Consider the following 24,050-nt stretch of genomic DNA (forward strand, 5'->3'; position numbering starts at 1 on the left):
AATTTTAAAATAATTAAATTAGGTTACTCACAATAAATGTGATCCAAAAAAACTAATTGTTTTAAATCAAAAAACTCCAAAAAAACAAAAACCTCTTATTTAAACATCAGTTAGGCTGAACAGATTGTTGCAGAACTACCTAATGATTGTATACAGACTTAAACTACCACTGTACAATGTAAACAATTGTCTTAGCAGGTAATGCTATGTGACGGTTAACAATGAAACCAGCTATCCCAGTGTCACCGACGTGTGTAACAGGTATTGCAGAATATTGTCAACACTATTGGAATGGAAAATCTTTTCAGAGGTAGTTCACAAGCGATCTTCCATGTATTTTGAAATGGAATGTAATGACCCACCTAACCGTTTTAAATATATAGGGCTAGACTTTCCCTTAATTTTCGGTGGTTTTCTCGACAGTACTGCTCTTTTTCGGCAGAAAACCACCCGGCGAAAGTTTCCACTTCATTTTTTAAAGAGTTCCGCCGACATTTTCAAAATAACGCTGGGGAGCAGCCCGCCCACGTGCACCTGCATGCACCGCCCAAGTTTTGCCTCAGTGGTGACCTGTAGGTAAGATCGAAAAAACTGCCCACGAAAAGCTTGCGGACCAGGGCAGTAGGTAAGTATCCTGCAAAGAAAAGTAAGTTAAAGGTTTTTTTATAATTATTTTAAAATTCTTTCATGACGATTAAGTTGAAAAAGATCTTAACAATGTTTTTTAAATTTTTATTTTTTGTTTCATTGAAAAAATATTTTTTGAGTTTTCCCCCCTCCCTAGGCCCAACCGCAGCCTCAGTCTAAATTTGAGTACTTACCACCCATTCTGGTTAAGAACTGCCCATTTTGCCAAGGATCGTGTTTAACCGCCGAGAATCTACGTGTAAGATCCGGTATTTTATCCCTTTTTTATGGAATTTTTTGCCAGCGTTATTTGAAGAATCTTAGCGGTCTTTTTGGGTGGCAATCCGGCAGTGGGGGGCTTTAGGGAAAGTCTAGTCCATAATGGTACTATCTCAAAAAAAATGTATATATATATAATGGAATTATCTCAACAAATATGATCTGCTTGATAAACTTTTTTATTGAGGAAAAATGTTAATATTTCACATCTATTGTGATCATTTCATTTTTCATTAGTTTAGAGAGCGAGAGAAGCAGTTAATGACATCTAAAAATGAATTTACTGAACTGGTAAGTGTTTTTAAGATTATTAATATGTATGCAAAGAGTTAGTTTCTGGCAATGAAATTTGGATTATCACTCAAAACTTATAGTGACAATGTTGCAATCTTTTGGTGTGAACACTCACACTTCCTGTAACACCATACCTCATCATACCTTGTTGATTGATGCAAAATAAAATTGCAGCAAATCAGTACTGGACAGGTAGAGATATACAAAACAGAAGTGAGGAAGGTGGCTCAAAAACTATCAACAAGAAACTGCTAACTTCAGTCAGGAGAACCTAACAAGAAAAGATGAAACTCTCTCTTTGAAAGCATTTTCTACTGCTCCATCTCCCCCCCCGTCGGTAATTGAAGTCACTAATGTCCAAGGTATAATTTGTAATATAAAAAGACAAATGGGGCCGGAATTTGCTGAAAATAACAACTTGTGAATGGCGCACGCCATTATTAATGTGCAAATCTGCCAGCAACCTGTGACGCAGAAGAGATAACCCATGAATTGCGCATTGCTACAAGGTGCTGGGCAATTGCACCGCTCCACCATTACTTTCATGAAAACGGCATCTCACCCTTAATCTCCCTGTGAATTTCATGAAGTTGTTACATTTGTATGTTAATTGCCCATTAAATTCACAACAGAAAGTTGAGTCTAATAATTAATAGCATAAGTACCCTTTTAATGACTTGATAATTGTTAATGACTGCCAATCAACCTCTCTGGCCCAGAAAGGGAACAATTATAAGTGTGGAGTTTCTTTTCTTCTGGCAGAGAATTGTTGTTGGAGATTTTTAAAATGTCATATTTTAATTTTGTTTTATTACTTTTCCTTTCTGTCTCTTTTTTTTTCTCTATCTCTTAATCCAATTATTCGTTCCATCTCTTTATTTCTCTTTCTGTACCTGATTGGACATTGAATTCACCCACTCTAATTCACCCTCCTTCTCAGTCCTTCCTCCATTTATTTCTCAATCCTTAAATCTCATTGGTTAAGAAGATAGATATACTTTTGGTCCTGTAGGTTCACCAAGGTCACAGATGCCCTGTTGTCTTCACCATTATCAATTTGCACTTCCAGCAACTGGCAGGGCAAAAGAATTTTGAGCTGATGGGTGCAGGAAAAAATCTAACTAATGGGGCACGTCGTGAGATGCCCCGCTCCATCAAATTCTGGCCCATTAAAAATGCCAGCCTGGAGTTTCTGCTAGCGCATAGCCAGCTGAAATCGGCCAAACCAGCGTAAAAGATTGTGGAATTTTAAACGCAAGTTATGTCAAGTGTAAATCGAGTTTCCACAATCTTCAATGCTGGATTAAAAATGTTTTTGCTCAAAGACAGTCCCGCCCACAAAACTGGCCAAGCCCCCAGGTCGAAATAATGAGGACAATGAGTTTCCACCTATCGCGACCGTAGGATGAGGCTCTTCAAATTGAGCTCATTTTTTTAGTCGTATGGGCACTAGTCGCCACGTTTAAAAGTTTTTTTAACAAATAAAAAGTATTTAATTTACTAAGAAGTTTACTCGTGTACATCAATGTAACTAGCAAATGAGTCAGTATTGCTTTTTAAAGTCATTTTCAGTAATTTAAAATCAGGTTACTCACAGGTGGAGGACTTAGACACTCTTATTGTGATTAACCCATTTTCAGCTGTATTAATAAAACCTGGTTACAGACCCAAGTTTCGGCTCGAGTTGCTCCTATTTTTTTGGAGCAACTAGTTTAATATGGAGTATCTTAGAAATCGCAATTATCGGCATTTAGTTTGCTCCAGTTCTAGTTAGTTACAATAGTTTTGTTTTAGTACAGTTTTTTTTTTCAAAAGGGGGCGTTACCAGCCACTTACACCTGTTTTGCAAGTTTAGGCAGCGAAAAGTTACTCCAAACTAACTTAGAACGGAGTAAGTGTCGATTTGTGTACGCTCAGAAAAACCTTGCCTACATTTTAGAAATTAGGTGCAGGAAGCGAGAGATAGAGGGTGAAAGGATGTTAGAGGGAAATTAGGGGATTTTACAAAGCATTAAACACTTCACTTTTACCAATAAAGAGCCATCATTAATAATAAATGATAAATAAATCAATAAATAAAAAACTAAATTTTCCTACCTCACCATCGAAGCAGCGGCAGCAGGCACCGAGCTGCGATCTTTTGGCCATTCAGCCAGGGGGATAGGGGCGGCCTTGAAAACACCGGGAGGGCCAGCCAGCCAGCCAGCATGCACCTTTGAAAGTTTAAGCTTTACTTCAAGTATGGATGCTGCATTATCAACATCATGGATTATGCAATGGTTCTCCATCAATTCACTGCATAGGAGAGAATTGATTAGAGCTCACCACACCAGGAACGTCATAGCCCGTAGGCTGATGGGCAGGAGGCCTTACCCACGTCGGCAATATCGAGTCAGGTGTTCGTACCTGGACATGAGTGAGGCTGATTGTGTCAAAAGACTGCGTTTCCACAGAGAAGAGATCTGTGATATGCTGAGAGCAGATTTACAGCCGCGAAGTAGAACGCCGACTGCCTTGTCTGTTGAAGTGAAGGTTACAGCTGCACTTTCCTTCTATGCCTCGGGATCATTTCAAGCTACAACTAGAGATGTGTGCGCCATCTCTCAACGTGCAATACATGGCTGCATTTACCAGGTCACGGCTGCACTATATGCGCGGAGGAATGACTTCATCAAGTTTCCAATGACTGCACAAGCAATGCATAACAGGGCTCTGGGGTTCTCAAAGATTGCTGGCTTCCCAAAGGTACAGAGCTGCATTGATTGTACCCATATCGCCTTGCGAGCACCTGTGGAGGATGCCGAGCAGTTCAGGAATAGAAAAGGTTTCCACTCCATTAATGTGCAGCTCGTGTGTGACAACATGCATCGCATCATGTCAGTCGATGCGAGATACCCTGGCAGCACCCATGATGCGTTCATCCTACGTGACAGCGTTATATCTGACATGTTTGAGCAGTAGCCAGAAGGGCAGAGCTGGCTACTGGGAGACAAAGGGTACGGCCTTGCCACCTGGCTCATGATGCCCATACGCGTGACACGGACGGAAGCTGACCGTCAATACAACATGTCACACATTGCGACACGGAGCATCATAGAGAGGACCATTGGCATCTTGAAACAGCGTTTCCGATGTCTGGACCATTCCGGAGGCTACTTGTACTACTGCCCTGAGATTGTCGGTCAGTTCATTATTGTGTGCTGCATGCGGCATAACTTAGCCATCATGAGGCAGCAGGAGCTGGTAGTGGAACCAGAAGACCCATATGAGGGGCCAGTGCCTGATGATAGTAATTTGGAAGAGCAGGATGAGGATGATGACGACGACGATCAGGAAAACATGTAAGTGCCTGATGCCGGAGCACGAGGTCGGAGGAGGGCGATCCATCGTGCTCCTTTAACGATTGCTCGAGCTCTGCACCAGCAAGTCATCCGTGAACGCTTCAATTACTGATGTCTGAGGGCTCTGCGACAACTGTTCCGCATGGACATGTTTATTTTTTGGAGTTGTTCCTGCATTGTGTGGTGTTAATGGAACATGATTCAGTTTTAATGTAAAAATATTTTATTGAAAAGTTCACAATGTACTGCACGTTAGTGTAATAAAATATTTGTTTTTATCAAACTTTACTTTAATATGACTCTTTAAGATCACTTAAAAACTTTAAGATCACTTATAAGTTGTAAAGTTACAAAACTTACAAAACAATTTAAATTTGAAAAATGTTACTACAATTACATCAAGAACAAGAACAAAAGCAGCAAAGAAAGGCTGCAATCATCTCTCATCCACATCTCGGTGAAAGTTCACTTCTTCATGGGAGTGTAATTTGATTGGCTGGGCTCTGTGCCCTTATTGCAGCAGCTACCTCCCTGACGGCCTGTGCTGTCACTTTGCACTCCCTCTGACACTCCCTCCCTCATTTCCCGTGTCATTACTGCTATTTCTCCCGTCAGTACTGTTACCTCTTCACCCACTGCATTGACTCTGCCCACGAGTGATCGGGTAATGTCATTGCTCTCCACACCCAATGCCACAATCTGACCCAAATCTGTTGCACGCTGCATCTCAGTAGAGCGTATTTCGATTCTCCTACTCCTCTGCCTGGGTCTGCCTCGCTGCACCACTCCAGTGGGAGGCACAGGCAGGGATGGTGGGACCCTGGGTGTTGCGGGAGGCAGAGGCTGGGATGGTGGGGCCCTGAGTGTTGCTGCCTCCACCACTCTAGTGGGAGGCACAGGCTGGGATGGTGGGCCACTGGGTGTAAAATTCTGCATTACACCACAACCACCACCAGCACCCATGGGACCCGCAGCGTCGGAATCTGTGAAACCATAGAATGTCGGACCAGAACCTATGCAAGTGTTTGAAACACTGATGTCTGTTGATGTGGACTGATACATATTAAGTTCAAAAGTCTCCCCTGAAGACACTTCAGTCATCCCTGTAGCCACCCTTGTTCTGGATCATCCGCATCTGGTTCTTCTGGTTCTTCTTCTGTATCTTCAGGATTGGCATCATCATCTGCAAAATATAACACAACAGTCAAATGGTTAGCAGCACAGGAGGGGGCAGGATGGGTGGCATGAGTAGTCTCACACATAGCAGGCCAGGCAGCAGGTTGATTTGAAGGGCCACGATGCATTTTCAGGACTTAGCCCCTCCCTCACGTGTGGGCCCAGCTTGTGCAGTACTGATTGCTTTTCTCCATGTACGACTCATCAAAGCAATGACCCTCTGTTCCAAGGGTGTCAGTGGATGCAGATTTGGCACGCCTCCTCCTGTTCGAGCTCTTTCCCTTTTGTTGTGGGCCAATTTCTTCTGCAAAGATTAAAATATAACTTTTTACAGACTGCGTCTTTCTGCAGGGGTGGGACATATACAGATAATCCAATTTACAATTGAGATTCTATTGAAAAATGAAAATATTACTTATACTAACTACTTGACCAAGGTCGTGCCATTTCTTTTTACGCTGGCTTCCAGATCTCCTGGTATGCACCACTGCGCAGTAATCTTCTGCAACTAGGTTCCAGCGTTTCTTCATTTCTTTGGGTGGCACTTTTGTGTGACCACTGTTGCTGGTATCCAGCTCCTGCCATCTCTGCTCAATGACATTAACTAGTGTCTCCACTTCCTCATGCAAGAAATTCTTTGTTCTTGGTGGACGTTGTTCCATTGCTCTATTAAATTGACACTCAGTGAATTTTCAAAACACACAGACCTTATTTTGCATTCACCTATGCAGCACTTGTTCTCGAAGTTTAGCAGCAACAACCAGCACTCACTGATTCCAGCAGCTGATTTCTTCCACAGTACTGCTAACAGCACTCCTTCAGGCACAAAAAATCAGTCAAGGCTTTGCACACCTCCACACACCCAAAAATCACTCTTCTGCATGTCCCTTTAAAGATAGCTGATTGCCAATATTTGTATGCCATTGTGCATGCCGCCCGCTCCATCGCGTATACGCAACGCTGCCGGCATTCAAACTGACGCTGGGCCCTAGCCCCGCCCCCCTGCCGGCAGTGCTTGTTCAGAACACGTTTGTTCCGCTCCCAGCATCTCCTGCTGCGCCGTGCTGAGCTGGAAACGGGCCTACAGATATCGGAGAATCGCGAGGCAAGTTTTAGGCACTTTTTGAGTTCTAGAAAATAGGCGGGCCTCTCCGAGGTGTGCTGTTCTACCGGGGATCTGAAACTTGGGCCCTTATAAACATCAATGAATAATTGTTAATTGCAAAGGAAAAAAATTAATTATTTCTGTTTTACACTGACTGATTATGCTGCTTACGTTTGTGATTATGCAAATGCATTTGGCAGAAACTTGCACCATGAGCTCACTTTGGAGAAACAGCACAATTTGCTCCCAGTTTTCGGATTGCGCCCAATACGGAAACTCTACCCGTACATATTCTCAATAGCGTGATTACACATAAACATAAAGTTGTCTTCTGTATATTTGTGTAGCTTCATTAATATTTTATATCAAGGCACTAGCCTTGCTCAAAAGCTTGGGTCTTCAACTTAATTGGGTAGATTTATTTCTCCTCTGCCTCAGTAGTAATCTGGCAGAGTGGATTACCGAACCCTCCTGATTTACATTTCATAAAATCAATTTATAAATATAAGAATAATGAAGGTTATTGTTTTACAGTTTTCACAAAAACCTGGAAAGTCATAGCTTTCAATCCCCAAACATGAATAAATTAGTGGTGTATTATATGGTCACCCATATTGCTAGAAACCATCTTATCCTCTAATTTGGCATAAGCAATGCCACATGAGTCTGCGAGCAATTTAAAAATAGTAGATACATGGCAGTGATTTTGAGGCAGTGGTCTCAGGTTCAAATGATGATTAGAAAGTGCTGAAGGCCTGGCCTTGTGATTTGATCTTTCAGTCACTGTTGATTATCCATTATTCTCTACACATTGTGCACAGCGGAGATAGTTGAGTCATCTGTATCCTATTTAAGTGGATAAAAAGTCCTGAATTGTAAACTTTTTCTTGCCTCGACTAGGGGATAGGAGTCCATGAATGTATTTCCTTTTGGGGCCTGATGACTAGAATCCAATCATCTAGAAAAACCTTGGTTCTCAGCTACTTATTTCTGTAGTTGCCATAACAACAGCAATAAGAAGCTTGATTCCAGTAGCTCATGATCACCACAGCCCACATAAATAATGCAGTGATGTACTAAAGTGTTTTTGCTTGTGTAAAAATAATCATTTTAATTCATGAAGTTACAAAATCTAATGACCCAGATTCAGTTTTTATAGAATGATAGAAATGGCCATACGGGAGGAGGCCATTCGGTCTCCAGTGCCGGTGCTGAAGCTCTCTCCTGTAACCCCATTCTCCTTAGATCTTGTTATATTCCAACTTTTCAAATATTTGCAGACTCCTTCTTTGCCCCCAATCCTCCAAGGAATCCTATGTTTTACTGCCAGGTACAATGGGAAGGAGAGGCAGAATCACCTCAAAATATCACTGAAAGAAAGACATGCTTTTATATAGCACGTTTCACAAACTCCGGAAGTCCCAAAGTGCTTTACAACCAATGAAGTACTTTTGAAGTGTAATCACTGTTGTAATCTAGGAAACGCGTCAGCCTATTTGTGCACAGCAAGGTCCCACCAACAGCAATGTGATAATGATCAGATAATCTGTTTTAGTGATGTTAGCTGCCTACTGTTACCTACTCTGCTGTTGGGAGCACAGAAAAATAATCTGCGAATGCAATACAATCCTTGCAGATTTATTTATTGTGATTTTTGTGGACCCTTTTTAGAAGTCAGACACAGACCGTGCCGTCACAGAAACAAACAAAAAAATTGACACAGATGTGGCTTTGCTTAAGACCATGTTGGAATCTCTTAAACTGGAAACAATGAGATATCTTGCAGGTAAGATCATGAAAAGGGGGTTGAAGTTATGAACTAGAACTTTCAACGGTTACTATCTTCTTGATTTTCTTATGGGGAAAGGATGAGGAGGAGGATAGAGAACAATTGCTAACAGTGTTTCTCATATACGGTTATACAAAACACAGATGCTGTGTTTTGAAGTAAATTGCATGATTTCATTGCAGTGTTTTGGCAAAGAGCCAAATATTTTCCAATACAGACAGTGCTCTTCAACTAGTTTTGTGAGTTTGACTACATTGTTTGGCATGCAGTAGGTGTAACCTTTGTGCAGTCCTCAAAGTATTTAACAAACTGAAATAGTTTGCTCTGTGAGTCAGAAAGACTAAGGGCCCAAGTTTCCCCAGGAGTTGCTCTTTTTTTGGAGCAACTTGATTTTTCTGGATTATCTTTTTAGTTGCAATTCTGGCCATTTAATTTGCACCTGTGTAAGTGAGTTAGTTGGGCTTTTTTTTTTCCAAAAGGGGACGTTCCCAGTCACTTACACCTGTTTTAGGTGTTTGGCCAGCAAATAGTTGCTCCAAACTAACTTAGGCCAGCATATGTTGCCACTTCTGTCCGCACAGAAAAACCTTACCTAGAGTTAACGGCGCAAGTAACTACATTTAAAACACCACTAAGCACCAAACAAAGCACAAAAAGTAATAAGCAATTAATTAGCAAATAAAATGGAAGGAACCCTGCCTCTAAAGCACCAAGACCAAAATAATAAGCAATCAATCAATCAATAAATAAAAAAATAGAAGGAACCCTGCACCTAAAGCACCAAGACCAAAGTAATAAGCAATCAATCAATCAATAAATAAAAAAATAGAAGGAACCCTGCACCTAAAGCACCAAAATCAATCAGTAAATAACAATAAAAAAATAGAAGTCCTACCTTAGGGAACGCAGCGGGCCGTCAATGAGGAAGCCCATTCAGCCAGGACTGGGGACAGCGTGCTTCGCGCCCCTCCCACACAGCTGCAGCGCGAGTTTGCAGAAACGGCCTGCCAGGAGCTACTGCACATGCACGCAGACTCTAGCGCGCATGCGCAGAGGTCCACCCCCAATCCATTGGGCCATGCTGTACCACGACCAAGGAGAGGCTGGGGAGCGGCCAGAATACGGACGTCTTTTTTCGGCGCTCTTGGAAGCGGACAAAAGCGGTGCACCTCAGGTGAGGCTGCCAGAAAAAGCGGTTCGGGAAACTAGCCCTAAATACTGTACTGTAGGGTTGACAAACTGTCTCTCCCGCTGTACCCTTATTATGAATTTTGCTGGTACCTCAGATAAATATTCCATGACTAATAAATTATCTTTAAAGTGATGTGGATTACACTTAAAGCCAGTGGAACTTTTCAGGATATTGTGCGGATTTTTTAATGACATTCGATAACAATAACAACTTGTTTTTATATAGTGCTTTTAACATAGTAAAACATTCCAAGGCGCTTCACAGGAGTGTTATAGAATTTAAAAATTGACACCATATAAAAACAAATTAGGGCAGATGACTAAAAGCATGGTCAAAGAAGTAGGTTTTAAGAAGCGTCTTAAACGAGGAAAGAAAGGCGGGGAGGTTTAGGAAGGAAATTTCAGAGCTTAGGGCCAAGGCAACAGAAGGCACGGCCACCAATGGTTGAGCGATTATAAATCAGGGATGCTCATGAGGGCAGAATTAGAGTAGCGCAGATATCTCTAGGGTAGTGGGGGGAAGGGGGGGGTTGTGGTGCTGGAGGAGATTACAGTGATCGGGTGGGGCGAGGCCATGGAGGGATTTGAAAACAAGGATGAGAATTTTGACATCAAGGCAATATAGGTCAGCGAGCACAGGGCTGATGGGCGAATGGGACTTGGTGCGAGTTAGAACACAGGCAGCCGAGTTTTGGATTACCTCAAGTTCAGATAGCGTAGAACATGGGAGGCCAGCATTGGAATAGTCAAGTCTAGAGGCAACAAAGGCAAGGATGAAGGTTCCAGCAGCAGATGAGCTGAGGCATGGGCAGAGACGGGCGATGTTACATAGATGGAAATAGGCGATCTTAGTTATGCAGTGGATATGTGGTCGGAAGCTCATTTCAGAGTCAAATAGGACACCAAGGTTGTGAACAGTGTGGTTCAGCCTCAGACAAATGTTAGGGAGAGGGATGGAGTCAGTGGCTAGGGAACGGAGTTTGTGGCAGGGACCGAAAGCAATGGCTTCAGTCTTCCCAATATTTAATTGAAGAAACTTTTTGCTCATCCGGAAATGGATGTCGGGGACACAATCTGACAATTTAGCGACCATGGAGGGGTCGAGAGAAGAGATGGTGAGTTAGAGCTGGGTGTCGTGAGTGTACATGTGGAAACTGATGCTGTGTTTTTGGATGATGTCGCCAAGAGGCAACATGTAAACGAGAAATAGGAGGGGACCAAAGATAGATCCTTGGGGGACACCAGAGGTAACAATGCGGGAAGAGAAGCCATTGCAGATGATTCTCTGGCTACGATTAGATAGATAAGAATGGAAACAGGCAAATGCATTCCCACCCAGCTGGAGTTGGAGAAGGATAGAGTGGTCAACTGTGTCAAAGGCTGCAGACTAGTCAAGAAGGATAAGGGGGGATAGTTTGCCTTTGTCAAAGGATGTCATTTGTGACTTTGATGAGAGCCATCTCGGTATTGTGGCAGGTGCGGAAACCTGACTTGGAGGGATTCGAACATGAAATTGCGGGAAAAATGGGCACGGATTTGGGAGGTGACAACACGTTCAAAGACTTTGGAGAGGAAAGAGAGGTTGGAGATGGAGTTTGCAAGGGCAGAGGGGTCAAGGGTTAACTTTTTGAGGAGAGGGGTGATGACGGCAGATTTGAGAGAGAGGGGGACAGTACCTGAGGGGACAGAACAGTTAACAATGTCAGCTAACATGGGAGCCAGAAAAGGAAGTTGAGTGGTCAGCAGTTTGGTGGGAATAGGGTCAAGGGAGCAGGAAGTGGGTCTCATGGATAAGATGAGCTCGGAGAGTTCATGAGGGGAGATCAGAGAGAAAGTGGAGAAAGATGTGAGTTCAGGGCTCGGGCAGGGGGGGGAACGACAGAGGAGTTTTGACCTGATGGGCTAAGGGAAAGAAGGGAAGTGGCAGAGGCAGCTGGATGGATGGTCTCAATCTTAGAGATAAATAAATCCAGAAGTTCCTCGCACTTGTTGTCAGAGGTGAAGGTGGAGGAAACGGGAGAGGGGTTTAAGAAGACGGTTAGCAGTAGAGAATAGTAGCCGGGAGTTATCTTTGCATTCCAGAATGATTCTGGAATAGTGAGCAATTTTGGCAGACGAGAGCAGGACCCGATAGTGCTTTCTGTGGTCCAGTCAGATCTGGCGGTGAATGGCTAAACCAGTTGTCCACCATATCTGTTCAAGTCTGCATCGCGTGAACTTAAGGGAATGAAGATGAGGACCGTACCAGGGGGAACAGTCTAGGTGAGCGAGAGTAATTGTTTTAATCGTGATTAGAGGTGGTGATGAGGGTGTGGTTGAGCAGATCGGTAGCTGCAGAAGTATTGTGGTGAATGGAGGGCCAAAGGCTGGACACTTGGGATTTCGTAAGTGTTTCAGGCTTTGCTGCAGGTGAGCATGGACAGCTTCATTATCTGAGGAGTTGCGAATGGAACTGAACACTGTGCAGTCATCAACAAATATCCCCACTTCTGACCTGATAAAGGAGGGAAAGTCATTGATGAAGCAGCTGAAGATGGTTGGGCCTAGGGGGGCTGTGATGATCAACCCCCAACAAACACAACCATATTCCTTTTTGTTAGGTATGACTCCAGCCAGTGGAGAGTTTTCCCCCTGGATTCCCATTGATTTCAATTTTACTAGGGCTTCTTGATGCCACATTCTGTTGGGACAGGACATGCCCAGGGATAGTGATGGAGGGGTCTGGGACATTGGCTGAAAGGTATGATTATGTCAGGCTGTTGCTTGACAAGTCTGTGGGACAACATTCCCAATTTTGGCACAAGTTTTCAGGTGTTAATGAGGAGGACTTTACAGGGTCGACTGGGCTGGATGTGCCATTGTCGTGTCCGAAGCTGGTGCCTAGGTTAATGCCAGGTGGCCCGTCCAGTGATGATGTTGTTTTTTGCAGCAGTTTGGTATAACTGAGTGGATTGCAAGGCCATTTCAGAGGGCAGTTAAGAGTCAACCACATTGCTGTGGATCTAGAGTCACAAATAGGCCAGACCAGGTAAGGACAGTAGATTTCCTTCCCTAAAGGGTCAACCAGATGGGTTTTTTTTAATGACAATCTGGTAGTTTCATGGTTACCATAACTGATTCTAGTATTTTATTCTAGATTTATTTAATTAACTAAAATTCCCCAGCTACCGTGGTGGGATTTGAACTTACATTTATGGATCAGTAGTCCAGGCCACTGGATTACTAGTCCAGTAACATAACCACGATGCTACCGTATCCCATAAGTAAAATCTATATACATTGAAAGGGAAGAGTTCACATTTCCTGTCAATTTATTATAAAATATAATGGATGTGAGGCTAGATTTTATACTTCAGCATAAAGCCAGCGTGTTAGGTCTTTTCCCAAGAGCCGAAATATCATAAATTGGCGGGCTCCAGGGAGCCCATGTTTTTTTTGGGGGGGGGAGGGGAGTGGGGTGAGGGAGAGTGCGAGAGGAGATAAGAAAATTGGATGCTGTGTACTGACTGCAACAGTAGAGCAGGAAGTATCCAAATAGACATGGTGTCATAGATTTAATAAACAATGTTTTTTAAATTAAATTTGTCCATCAGCAGTGGTATTAGATCAGAATATAAATATGTCGGCCCATTGAAGCTTATCCATTGGGTTCATCAACTGTCCCATCATCGCAACTAATTGTTTTGTTAAATAATACTAATGTCTTTGTCTGTACTGCCTTACTTGTGATTATTGCAAACATTGATCATTTTTGAGTAGATGTTTTTCTTGATATCTGTTACAAATTTATTTTTATTAGTTTTCATTTATGCCCTTTGGTCCTACTTTTCTGGTTTACTTTGAAGTCGTAATCTGGATTTCTTTTTGTTATACCATTGAATAATTAATATCCTTCTGTGATGTCCCTCCCTCCCCTCCCCTCCCTGCTCTCCCTTAAGCGCCACCTTTCTAGGCTGTAAAGATGAAGCGTCTGTAATATTTCCTCATGGCTCATACCTCAAATCAGCCTTTTATTCTCCTTTCTATTCTATCATTCATGGTTAAAGTGAATTTATTCTGAAGGCCTTGATATCTTTGACCCTCACCTGCATTTACCTTATTCATTCTGTCAGTCAATATTTAACATTTTCAAATGTCATCATAAGCATTTGTTGCATGGAATTAAAAGCAATCATTAAATTTTTGAGATAAAATTCCATCTGTTTGAAATTCTTACTCAATGATCAGCATGCAAATCCTCTAACGGATTGTGAGGAATAGGATGTTTTACATTGCTAGCTGTTAATAAGGCAATTCACACACTGAAATGGATCATTTTGATGACACATGCAATATTGCACTCGTGCAAATGAAAAAGCATTTATTAATGTAGTAACCAGCACCAAATGGATGTTGCAAACAAAATGGGCCAAATACATCATCAAATCTGGGTATCCATTATACCCAGTTGACTACTAAATTGATATGAAACTGGTATCTAATTAACACTAAATTGGTATCCCACACCTAGTTTGCTTTGTTTTTTATTGTGCTTAACAAGGTGAGCAATCTCAGTCCTCGAAATTGGAACATCTTCCATTTCAGACACCCATTGTCAGCTTAAGTACCCCAGGTCAGGTCTAGCACAACCAGATGCATGGCAAAGTTCACCCACTCTGCCTTAACAATGGACTTCAACCCCAATAGCAAAAGTGTGGCATTTTTCCATTTCTATTTTCCATACTAACCTGAGTTATTTGCTAATTAGCACTTGTTCAAGGACAGTTTTGCATTGTAGGCCTATGCTCAATAAGAACTGGATTGAGATTGCCCAAACTCATTTCATCTAAGATTTTTACAGCCAGAAAACAGGAGACTTTCATCCCAGGATTTGAACCCAGGTCCTAGAGGTGAAAGGCCAAGTAACTAAACCACTAGACTGGTGTCAGCACTCACCTCTGAGCCAAAGGCCGTGGGTTTGAGTCCCACTCCAGAAACGTGAGCACAAAAATCTAGGCTGACACTCCAATGTAGTATTGAGGGAATGCTGTACTGTTGGAGGTGCTGTCGTTTGGATGAGATGTTAAATCCAGGCCATGTCTGACCTCTCAGGTGAACGTAAAAGATCCCATTACACTATTTCGAAGAAGAGCAGCAGAGTTATCCCCAGTGTCCTGGCCAATATTTATCCCTCAATCAACATCACTAAATAACAGATTATCTGGTCATTATCACATTGCTGTTTGTGGGAGCTTGCTGTGCGCAAATTGGCTGCCGTGTTTCCTATATTATAACAGTGACTGCACTTCAAAAGTACATCATTAGCTGTAAAGTGCTTTGGGACATCTGGTGGTCTAATTCATACCATATCCCATTCAGCTATCACCTCTGTGCTCGCTGACCTATATTGACTCCTGGTCTATCAACGCCTTAATTTTAAAATGCTCATCCTTGTTTTCAAATCCCTCCATGGCCTCGCCTGTGGAGGGCAGATTTCAGCAAGTTCACTTTTGTCCGGGATTATAATCAAGAGATGTGGAGATCGGGCGGGAAAGTGTTGTTGAGGTCGAAGATCAGCCATGATCTCATTGAATGGCGGAGAAGGCTCAAGGGGCCGTGTGGCCTACTCCTGATCCTATTTCTTGTGTTCTTATGTCAGTTGGTGGTTGAACATGATCAGTATCTGCCAAAGTCAATTAGGCTTAGTTCTTGTTATTCTGAACTCTGCTGTGGTGTACATTCTTCAATAATTAAAATAAACTTGCTTTAATATATTTTTTAGTAGACCACGGAGCATATAATGCATTTTGATTTTATTGGAAATAAGGACGTAAATTTTAAAATGTCTATATTAGGTATGGCTCTTTTTGTATTTATGCCCAAGTTCCTCTATTTTCTCACTCACCCAAAATCTTATGACTGGCCATCCAGCTTACACTCTCCATAAACTTGAGCTCATCCAAAACTCTGCTTTCCATATCCTAACTCACACCATATTCCGTTCACCCATCACCACTGTGCTCGCTGACCTACTTTGGCTCCCGTTCCATCAACGCCTCCATGGCCTCGCCCCTCCCTATCCATATAACCTCCTCCAGCCCTATAACCCTCCAAGATCACTGCTACTTCAATTCTGGCCTCTTGCGCATCCTGATTTTAATCACTCCACCATTGGTGGTCGTGGGTTCAGCTGCAGAGACCATCCCTAAACTTCCCCATCTCACTACCTCCTTTTAAGACGCTTCTTAAAACCTACCTCTTTGATCAAGCTTTTGGCCACTTGTCCTAATATTTCCTTATATGGCTCAGTGTCAAATTTTGTTTGATAATGCTCCTTTGAAGTGCCTTGGAAAGTTTTACTATATTAAAAGGTGCTATTTAAATGCAAGTAATCGTTGGTGAGGCCTTAGGGATTTGAGCCAACAGGAACAGTGAGGCAATGGGCTGCAAACCATTGCTGGGGCCGGTGCAGTAATTGATGGTTTTGATGCCGGCAAGTGTACTGAGAATAACAAAACCATTGTATCTGAATCAGAAGTGTGGAGTGGAAGCAGCACAGCCAGAGGGTCCAAGCCAATGGTGGATGCAGGAACAACAAAACCACAGGATCTGAGCCAGCAGGACCAGGAGGAGAGGGTCCCAGTCAGGAGTGAGAGATTAAAGTTTAAAAATGTGATATTTAAACTAAATAAAAGCACTGGAGGGAAGCTGGGAGCATTTGCGAAACAGAACTGCAATTGAGCTAAAGCATTTTTTTAATTCATTCATGAGATGTGGGCGTCGCTGGCAAGGCCAGCATTTATTTCCCATCGCTTGAGAAGCTGCCTTCTTGAACCGCTGCAGTCCATGTGGTGAAGGTACTCTCTCATAGCAGTTTGGTACAACTGACTGACTTGATGGGCCATTTCAGAGGGTAGTTAAGAGTCACCATATTGCTGTGGGTCTGGATTCACATGTAGGCCAGACCAGGTAAGGATGGCAGATTTCCTTCCCTAAAGGACATTAGTGAATCAGATGGGTTTTTTAACCACAATCCAGTAGTTTCCAGATAATTAGTCCAGGCCTCTGGATTACTAGTCCTGTAATATAACCACTATGCTACCATTCCTGTAAAGCATATCTCAGCTTTTTGCTAATCTCAAGATCAGGAGTAGCCAATGGTGAAAAAAGACTGACTTCAATGATGTTAGAAGAAATGGAACAGTCCAGCCCATTTTAACCCATGTTTCTAATGCAGATATATCTCTTTCTGGCAAGGAATCCACAACAGAATGTGCTCTAATTTTTATTTCAGTGCTTTTTCCCTATGCTTTTCCTAACGTACACATCTGTACATCCCGAAATATGATTCGCAATTCAACTTTATAGAAAAGTGTAAATGTATCTAATTCTGTTTTCTGCTTTATTTTACAGCATCCGTCTTCACCTGCCTTGCAATAGCCTTAGGATTTTATCGTTTGTGGCAAAAATAGAAAATGAAAGTTGACCTTCAGCAACAAGCAGCGCGAGGTTCTGGAAATGGATCCTTGCATTATGATCTTGAAGATTATACCAGATAAAAGATTAGGATTTTCCTGGAGATAACATTGTCTGCTGTAGTTTTGGGAAATTTATGTTGCATTAATATATTTACAAAAGATTCCAAAAACCGGGCAGTGATTGGGATACAATCCTGCTCCCCATATGAAATGAGTTTGAGTATTCTTAACCCATTGCCTAGTGAGAGTGGGTTCACAGCACAGAACATCATTATTTTGCAGCTTCTTCGAGCACCATAAGTGTGTTGTAAGACTCAGTATGTGGTGTTGTTTTGAGGCTTAGGGACTTTTAGCCTCTTGTCTATTTTATATCTGACCCAGTTGTGCTTGATGCTGACACTTGGGTGAACGTATGCACCTTGACCTGCCAAGTGTTTATTTGGATATATTTTAAAATCTTGAATCAATATTGCAAGTTAGAAAAGACTGACAGGCCAGCGTGTGGCAACAGTTTGCAGGTAACTATGGAAACAGCTACAATGTATATGTGGAAATAAATAGCCCGTTATCTTGTTACAAAGATACAAAAGCAAAATACTGTGGATGCTGGAATCTGAAATAAAAACACAAAATGCTGAAAATCTCAGCAGGTCAAGCAACATCTGTGGCGAGAAACAAAGTTAATGTTTCAGGTCTGTTTTTGACAAAGGGTCACAGACCTGAAACGTTAACTCTTTTTCTCTCCACAGATGCTGCTTGACTGCTGAGATTTCCAGCATTTTCTGTTTTTATCTTGCTACAAAGTACTGGATTATACAACGAATCCTTTGTGTTGCCATGTATTCTTTGGAGCATCAGCAAAGATGAACAGTTTGGAATAAAATCAGTATATGAATGAGTCCTTTGTTGTAGAGAAACTGTCACAGTAAATGACATTTACTTGAATAATTGTTATATTTTCACTACCACATTTGATTATGTCACCAAAGACTAGCATTCCTTTTTTTTAAAACAAACCGTGGGCTTATTTAATATGTTCTACTATATGTTCATAAAAACTACAAACCAGTAGAAGAAAAGGAAGGGGTGAAAGACAGTAACTTCAGTATCTACTACCATCCACATGGATAGTGTTTTTATTATACTATTGCAGGATCTTGCACTCCATTTTTGGGCAATAACAATCCGCAAGTGATCCCCCACCCCCACCCCCCAATCCTCTCTCAATTCCACTAAGTGCGTGGTCTGAGAGGTATACAAGAAAGCTTGGATTGGTTAATCCTCTGACCTTACAGCCCTCTTTCCGGGCTCCCTGGAGCAGGCAGAATCCCCTACCAGGAGCCTACCAAAATTCTTAATTAGGCTCTCGGGGAAAGGCACAAGACCGAACATGCTGACTTTACGCTGAAGTATAAAATCTAACTTCATCTCCCTTTTAAATTATAATAAATTGACAGAAATTGTGACCCTTTCCTTTCCAATTTATGTATATTCTACTTACCTGCTGGACTTTTTTTTTCAGCCAAAACAAATCTGAATTTGCTTCATGCTGTAATTAATTTTTACAGTCACCAGGGCCCAATGAACAGTAGTTATGGGGTCCAATGACAGAATACTTTTCAGTCATTGTTCCTATGGACCAATCAGAGCACAGACAAGTGTGCCCTCCCCCACCCCACCTCATAGCTCCACACCTGCCTCCTGTTATTCTTAATGTACAGCATCTTGGGACTTTATTGTGGTTTTAATTTTTTTTTACAGCAAAAAGTGTGTGACAGCTCTAATCCTATTTCTAAAGAGATTCACAAACTCTCATTAAATAACTCTGATGTTTGCATGGACATCCCCTCTACCCAATTCAAGTACAGATATCACAATGAATTTTCACTTGAGTTTGCCTGTGTGCAGATTGTTTCAAAGACATGCTGCAGATACAATCTGTCATTACAAAGATTCCCTGCATGGGAATTCATTTATTTGAATAATCCCTGTGGATATTAGCTATGCAGCTGTCACTTGTTAATATAGTTTATTCACCACACGGATTTTCTCCTTTAGTAACACACAAGGATTTAGGTTCACTTGTTAAAATATCAGTGTGTTGTAAAATCTTGCAGAGGTTTAAATCACAATAAAATAATAGATGATTGACACAAGAATGTACTCGACTCCAGATCACATACAACTCCCAAAACAAGGGGCAGTATATTTATTCTACCATCATGTTTTTAATTTTATACATTGTATTTTATTTGTCATCACAATGATTAGGAGTAAAACTAAAACAGTTTATTTGGTCCATCTAGATCCAGGGTCATAAACAATGAAGACACAGGCATTTTATAATGGCATTACAAAAATAAGGGCAGAATTTAGGACTTATAAAACTCAATTAGGTCATGCACCCTGATTCAATTATTCCCTGCCCTCTAACATTACCAGAAGAGCCTGTGTGATCTTCACTCCCCATGTACAATACCACAGGAGATACAAACACAAACCCATTATGGCCTGCATTTTCCACTTGAGTAATGCTGGCTCCCTGGCGTAACTTATTTTTTATTATTCTTTCTTGGGATTTGGATGTTGCTGTCACAGCCAAATTCAAACACCATTTTAAAAATGTAATTTTACCTTTACTCCAACAGTATTCAGGCTGCAGCTAATCTTCATCCCCACTCCATGCAGACCCCCCGATAAATTACATTGAAAACCCATGGCAACTGCCTTCATGACATTTTTCCATTGGATTGACTTGCAATTCCCGTGACACTTATAGGTGGTGCAATGATGGGATTTTCAGTGTTAAGGTTGTAGCTAATGTTAGCAATACCAAGTTTGAATCTACATTGCAATTTCACTGCTTGGCCACCAGGTGGCTCTGCATCAATGCTTTTGCCATATCAGCCAGGTTATTCTTTGGACTAAATATTAATGTAATTTATGAGTAGATTTTATTTCAGGACTATCTTAATCCTCTTGTTAATTGTACTGGCCTGTCCAACAATGCTCACTCCAGCCTAAATCTCTAGCTCCTTGCTTGAACTGAGCAACAGAATGGCAACCAAACCCCCAGCCACCAGTCAAAAACTTTCTCCATTTCTCCACTTTAGGAAGGATGGCAAGGCCTTGGAGAGGGTGCAGAGCTTTACTAAAATGCCACCAGGGATGAAGGACTTCAGCTATGGGAGAGACTAGAGAAGCCGAGAAGGTTTCGGGGGGATTTAAGAGGTGAAGGGTTTTGATAAGATAGGGAAAAACTGTTTCCACTGGCAACAGGGTCGATAACCAGAGGATGCCGATTTAAAATAATTGCCAAAAGAACATGTCCCTCAACCACCCATCTCCTCTCCCCTGCCCCCCCCCCCCCAGTCTACCCTCCTTCTCCCTCCTCCCCTTTTTTTTCCCACGTTCCACTGCCCCCCTCAGTACAGAACCTTCACTCAGGGCCAACAATATAGAATGGAGCAAGAACCAACCAGAGACCTTTACACCATCAGCAATCTCTAGCCTAAACTTGGCATGTTTTGTTTCAAAGACATATTTAGAATAACATTGCTGAAGCATTAAAAGTACCTGACATGTTAAAAGGAAATGTGACTGTTTAATTTTTTTACATACAAATTTAACTGCTTTTCTTCATAATTGGAAGTATTAATACATTTCTGCAAATGCCAATACCAAATCATAACTATTCTGTGAAGTCATTCTGCATCTAGATTAAGCACAACAATTAATATTCAGCACCACAGTTCATATTGTAGTGCATGCCATATTTGGTTCACATGATGAACGCGAATAGCCTGACATAGAAGTCAATCATATTTCACACTCTCAAATAAACTCCATTAACCCAGTGTAAAATCCTGATTTAGAAATGGAACAGTTACTAAATATATACAGATATAAACCAATTTTAAAGTAAAATAAAATGATCAGGAAAATAACAGATATATTAACACCACTAATGTGTTCCAAAATTCACACCGATATTGTAAAATAGAACAGTGACTTTTTTTTTGAGAGAGAGACTAAAATAAGGGTGCAATTGATGTGCAGGTGGGTCTATAATCTGGAATTGATGGTAAATTTGAAGAAGCTAGTGGGAAAGGATTCTGTGTTGTCAGAGAGGCCTGGGGTTGGCACGGTTCGTGACGGGGATACGTCGCACAAACACACCTCCAGCACTGACCGTCTGACTCTTTACTTTTTTTTTCTCTTTAACTGGCGCTTCAAAACTTGTTTCCTGTGAAAGCAAAAGGGAAAAAAGGTATAAACTGAACTAGACAAAAAAAAAATGAAGTTAGAAAAAATACAGGGCTCTGGTAAATGCTCTCTGTTTGCAAGTCCTGTGCACAGCAATGACATTGCATAATTGGCACTGTACAACAGAAAATCTGGGAAATGATGTACTAGTACCTGGAAAAATGACCATCAAAGCTGCAAGGTTATCATAAAAATCCAATTGGTTCATTCATGCCCTTCAGGTAACTGACCCTGCCACACCTACCCGGGCTGGAGTCCCACCATATCTGGGTGACTCTCAGTGGCCTAGCAAGTCATTCAGTTGTAAGCAATCACTACAGATCTCAGACAATCCCAACCAGGTCAACTCTACAAAGTCTTCCTGGTTAACATTTAGGGACTGCTGCCCAAGTTGGGAGAACTGTCCCACAGTTCACCCAAGTGACAGTCATACTCTCACTAATATCTATCAACCAACATCCCAGACGCCTCCATCAGTATGTCCTGTCCAATGAGTAAGGTAGACTTACCAGAGGCGGGGACAAAGGGATATACAGCTGGGTGGGCTTGGCCCTGGGAGTCCTCAATATTGATTCTAAACCTTATGAAGTCTCAAAGCTTCAGGTCAAACAAGGCCAATTACCACCTACAATCCCCCCAACTAATGAATCAATGCTTCTCCATGATGAACACCATTTGGAGGCAGCACTGAAGGAAGCAAGGGCACAGAATGTACCCTGGGTGGGTGACTTCTATGTCCAATACCAAGAATGGCTAAGCAGTACCACCGCTGACTGAATCCTGAAGGACATAGCTACAAAACCTGGCCTCTGTCACATGGTCAGTGAACTAACACAAGTGAGTAACCGACTTGACCTCATCCTCACCAACCTACCTATGATTTGTGCAGGGGGAACATGTCAGAAGCCGTCCTTCACCATCCCAGTGAAGCTAGATCACAGGAATACCAGCCAGATAAACAGTAAAAGCAGCAGGCTATAGAACCAGAACCAAAAATCAGAACAAAGTTCTATAGCCCAACAACATCCAATGGTGATAGATAATCGGACAACTACTAGAGTGAGAAGGAGGCTCCATGAACATTCCCATCGTCCACAATAATGGAGTCCAGCATGTGAGTGCAAGAAACAAGGATAAAGTGTTTGCAAAGGTCTTCAGAAAGTAGTGCCAAGTGGATAATGCCACTCGGCCCTCTCCCGAAGTCCCACCATCATAATACCAGTGTGCAGCCAATTTGGTTCACTCCACATGACATTAAGAGGCGGCTGAGTGCACTGGATACAGTGATGGTTATGTACCCTAAAAAATTCTCAGCTTCCCTGTCGACAACCTGTGCATCAGAACTAACCACCCTGCCATGCTTTTGAAGTTTATGGAGAGTGCAAGCTGGAAGGCCAGCCAGAAGAGCAATGGAAGAGTCAAGTCTAGAGGTAACAATGGATGAATGAAGGTTTCAGCAACAGGTGAACTGAGGCAGGAACTAACCGCCCCACCTAGCCATGCTGTTCAAGTGCAACTGTGACACTAGATCGACTTGGCAATGTGGAAGATTGACCAGGTAAGTCTCATCCACATAAAAAATCATGAGAAATCTAACCTGGCCAATCATCAGTAAAAGCGTCACCGATAATGCCATCAAATGATACCTTCACACCAATCATCATCATCATCATAGGCTGTCGCTCGAACGATGATGACTTGCTTCCACACCAAAAGGGATGAGTTCATAGATGTTTCAATGGAGGACCTGATATTCCAGTCCTGAACTCCAGGGGTAGAAGATGCCTGTGCGTGGATTTTTTTAGCGTGTGGTGACCGTTGCACGTCAGCCATCACAAGGGCTAGACAGAGCTATGCCTTTACCCAGTGGCAAGGGTAAACCAGGATGACTGGCAACCTGCTCTGCTGCACGGACCTAGTGTGCACAAATATCGCAATATGGCTCGTGGGCCCTTGGCTCTTCTGGGCCCCGTGCCCTCAGTTGCCGCAACTCCGCCACGATCTCTCACCGTTCCTCCGCCATGATCTCTCGCCACTGATCTCTCACTGCTCTTCCGCCACAATCTCTCATCGTTCCTCCACCACAAAATATTCTCCACACTTCTGCCACAATCTCTCACCGCACCTCTGCACCAAACATTTGCTGCACATCCGCCACGATCTCTCACCGATCCTCCGCCTCAATCATTCACTGCACCACCGCCACGATCTCTTGCTGCTCATCCGCCCCGCCGATGTTCTGCCCACGCTCTCACCGGCGACCTGGGCCTTGACGCCATCACCCAGTTGCCCACCTCAAAGTCATCGCACACTTGGGACGACTCACGCTGGAAGCTGGAGTAGCTTCCTCCTTATACTCCCTGTTGTGCATGCAATAACTGTCAGACTGAGTACTGTTTAACTCCAAGAGGTATGACCTTGGCTCTACTTTATTAAGGCCGGAAGTGACTAATATACAAAATGGCTGGTCTTTTATAGTTGGGCTGCACACACATGCATGCAGCCCAATGGCCTCCAACAGTGAC

At 42.4% G+C, this 24,050-nt stretch overlaps 2 protein-coding genes across 6 annotated transcripts in view; one reads left to right on the forward strand and one right to left on the reverse strand.

Moving 5' to 3' along the window:
• The window catches only part of ccdc90b (coiled-coil domain containing 90B), a 64,840-nt gene extending 46,678 nt beyond the window's left edge, over window positions 1-18,162 (forward strand). For 3 of the 5 annotated variants that reach the window (XM_070891481.1, XM_070891482.1, XM_070891485.1), the window contains 3 exons: window positions 1,144-1,197; window positions 8,494-8,608; window positions 17,195-18,162. In XM_070891481.1, the coding sequence (XP_070747582.1) occupies window positions 1,144-1,197; window positions 8,494-8,608; window positions 17,195-17,253 (228 nt within the window). In that variant the 3' untranslated portion in view covers window positions 17,254-18,162. Of the gene's footprint in view, window positions 1-442; window positions 697-1,143; window positions 1,198-8,493; window positions 8,609-17,194 lie in introns of those variants that run through there. The other 2 variants (XM_070891484.1, XM_070891483.1) reach the window with 2 other exon arrangements.
• A 3,087-nt stretch (window positions 18,163-21,249) lies between these two features.
• Window positions 21,250-24,050, reverse strand: part of LOC139274614 (ankyrin repeat domain-containing protein 42-like) — a 69,538-nt gene continuing 66,737 nt past the window's right edge. Inside the window, exon 12 of the mRNA XM_070891292.1 lies at window positions 21,250-21,505. Within this exon, the coding sequence (XP_070747393.1) occupies window positions 21,383-21,505 (123 nt within the window). The 3' untranslated portion in view covers window positions 21,250-21,382. The remainder of the gene's footprint in view (window positions 21,506-24,050) is intronic.

The sequence above is a fragment of the Pristiophorus japonicus genome, chromosome 10 (assembly GCF_044704955.1).
Source record: "Pristiophorus japonicus isolate sPriJap1 chromosome 10, sPriJap1.hap1, whole genome shotgun sequence".
NCBI lineage: Eukaryota > Metazoa > Chordata > Chondrichthyes > Pristiophoridae > Pristiophorus > Pristiophorus japonicus.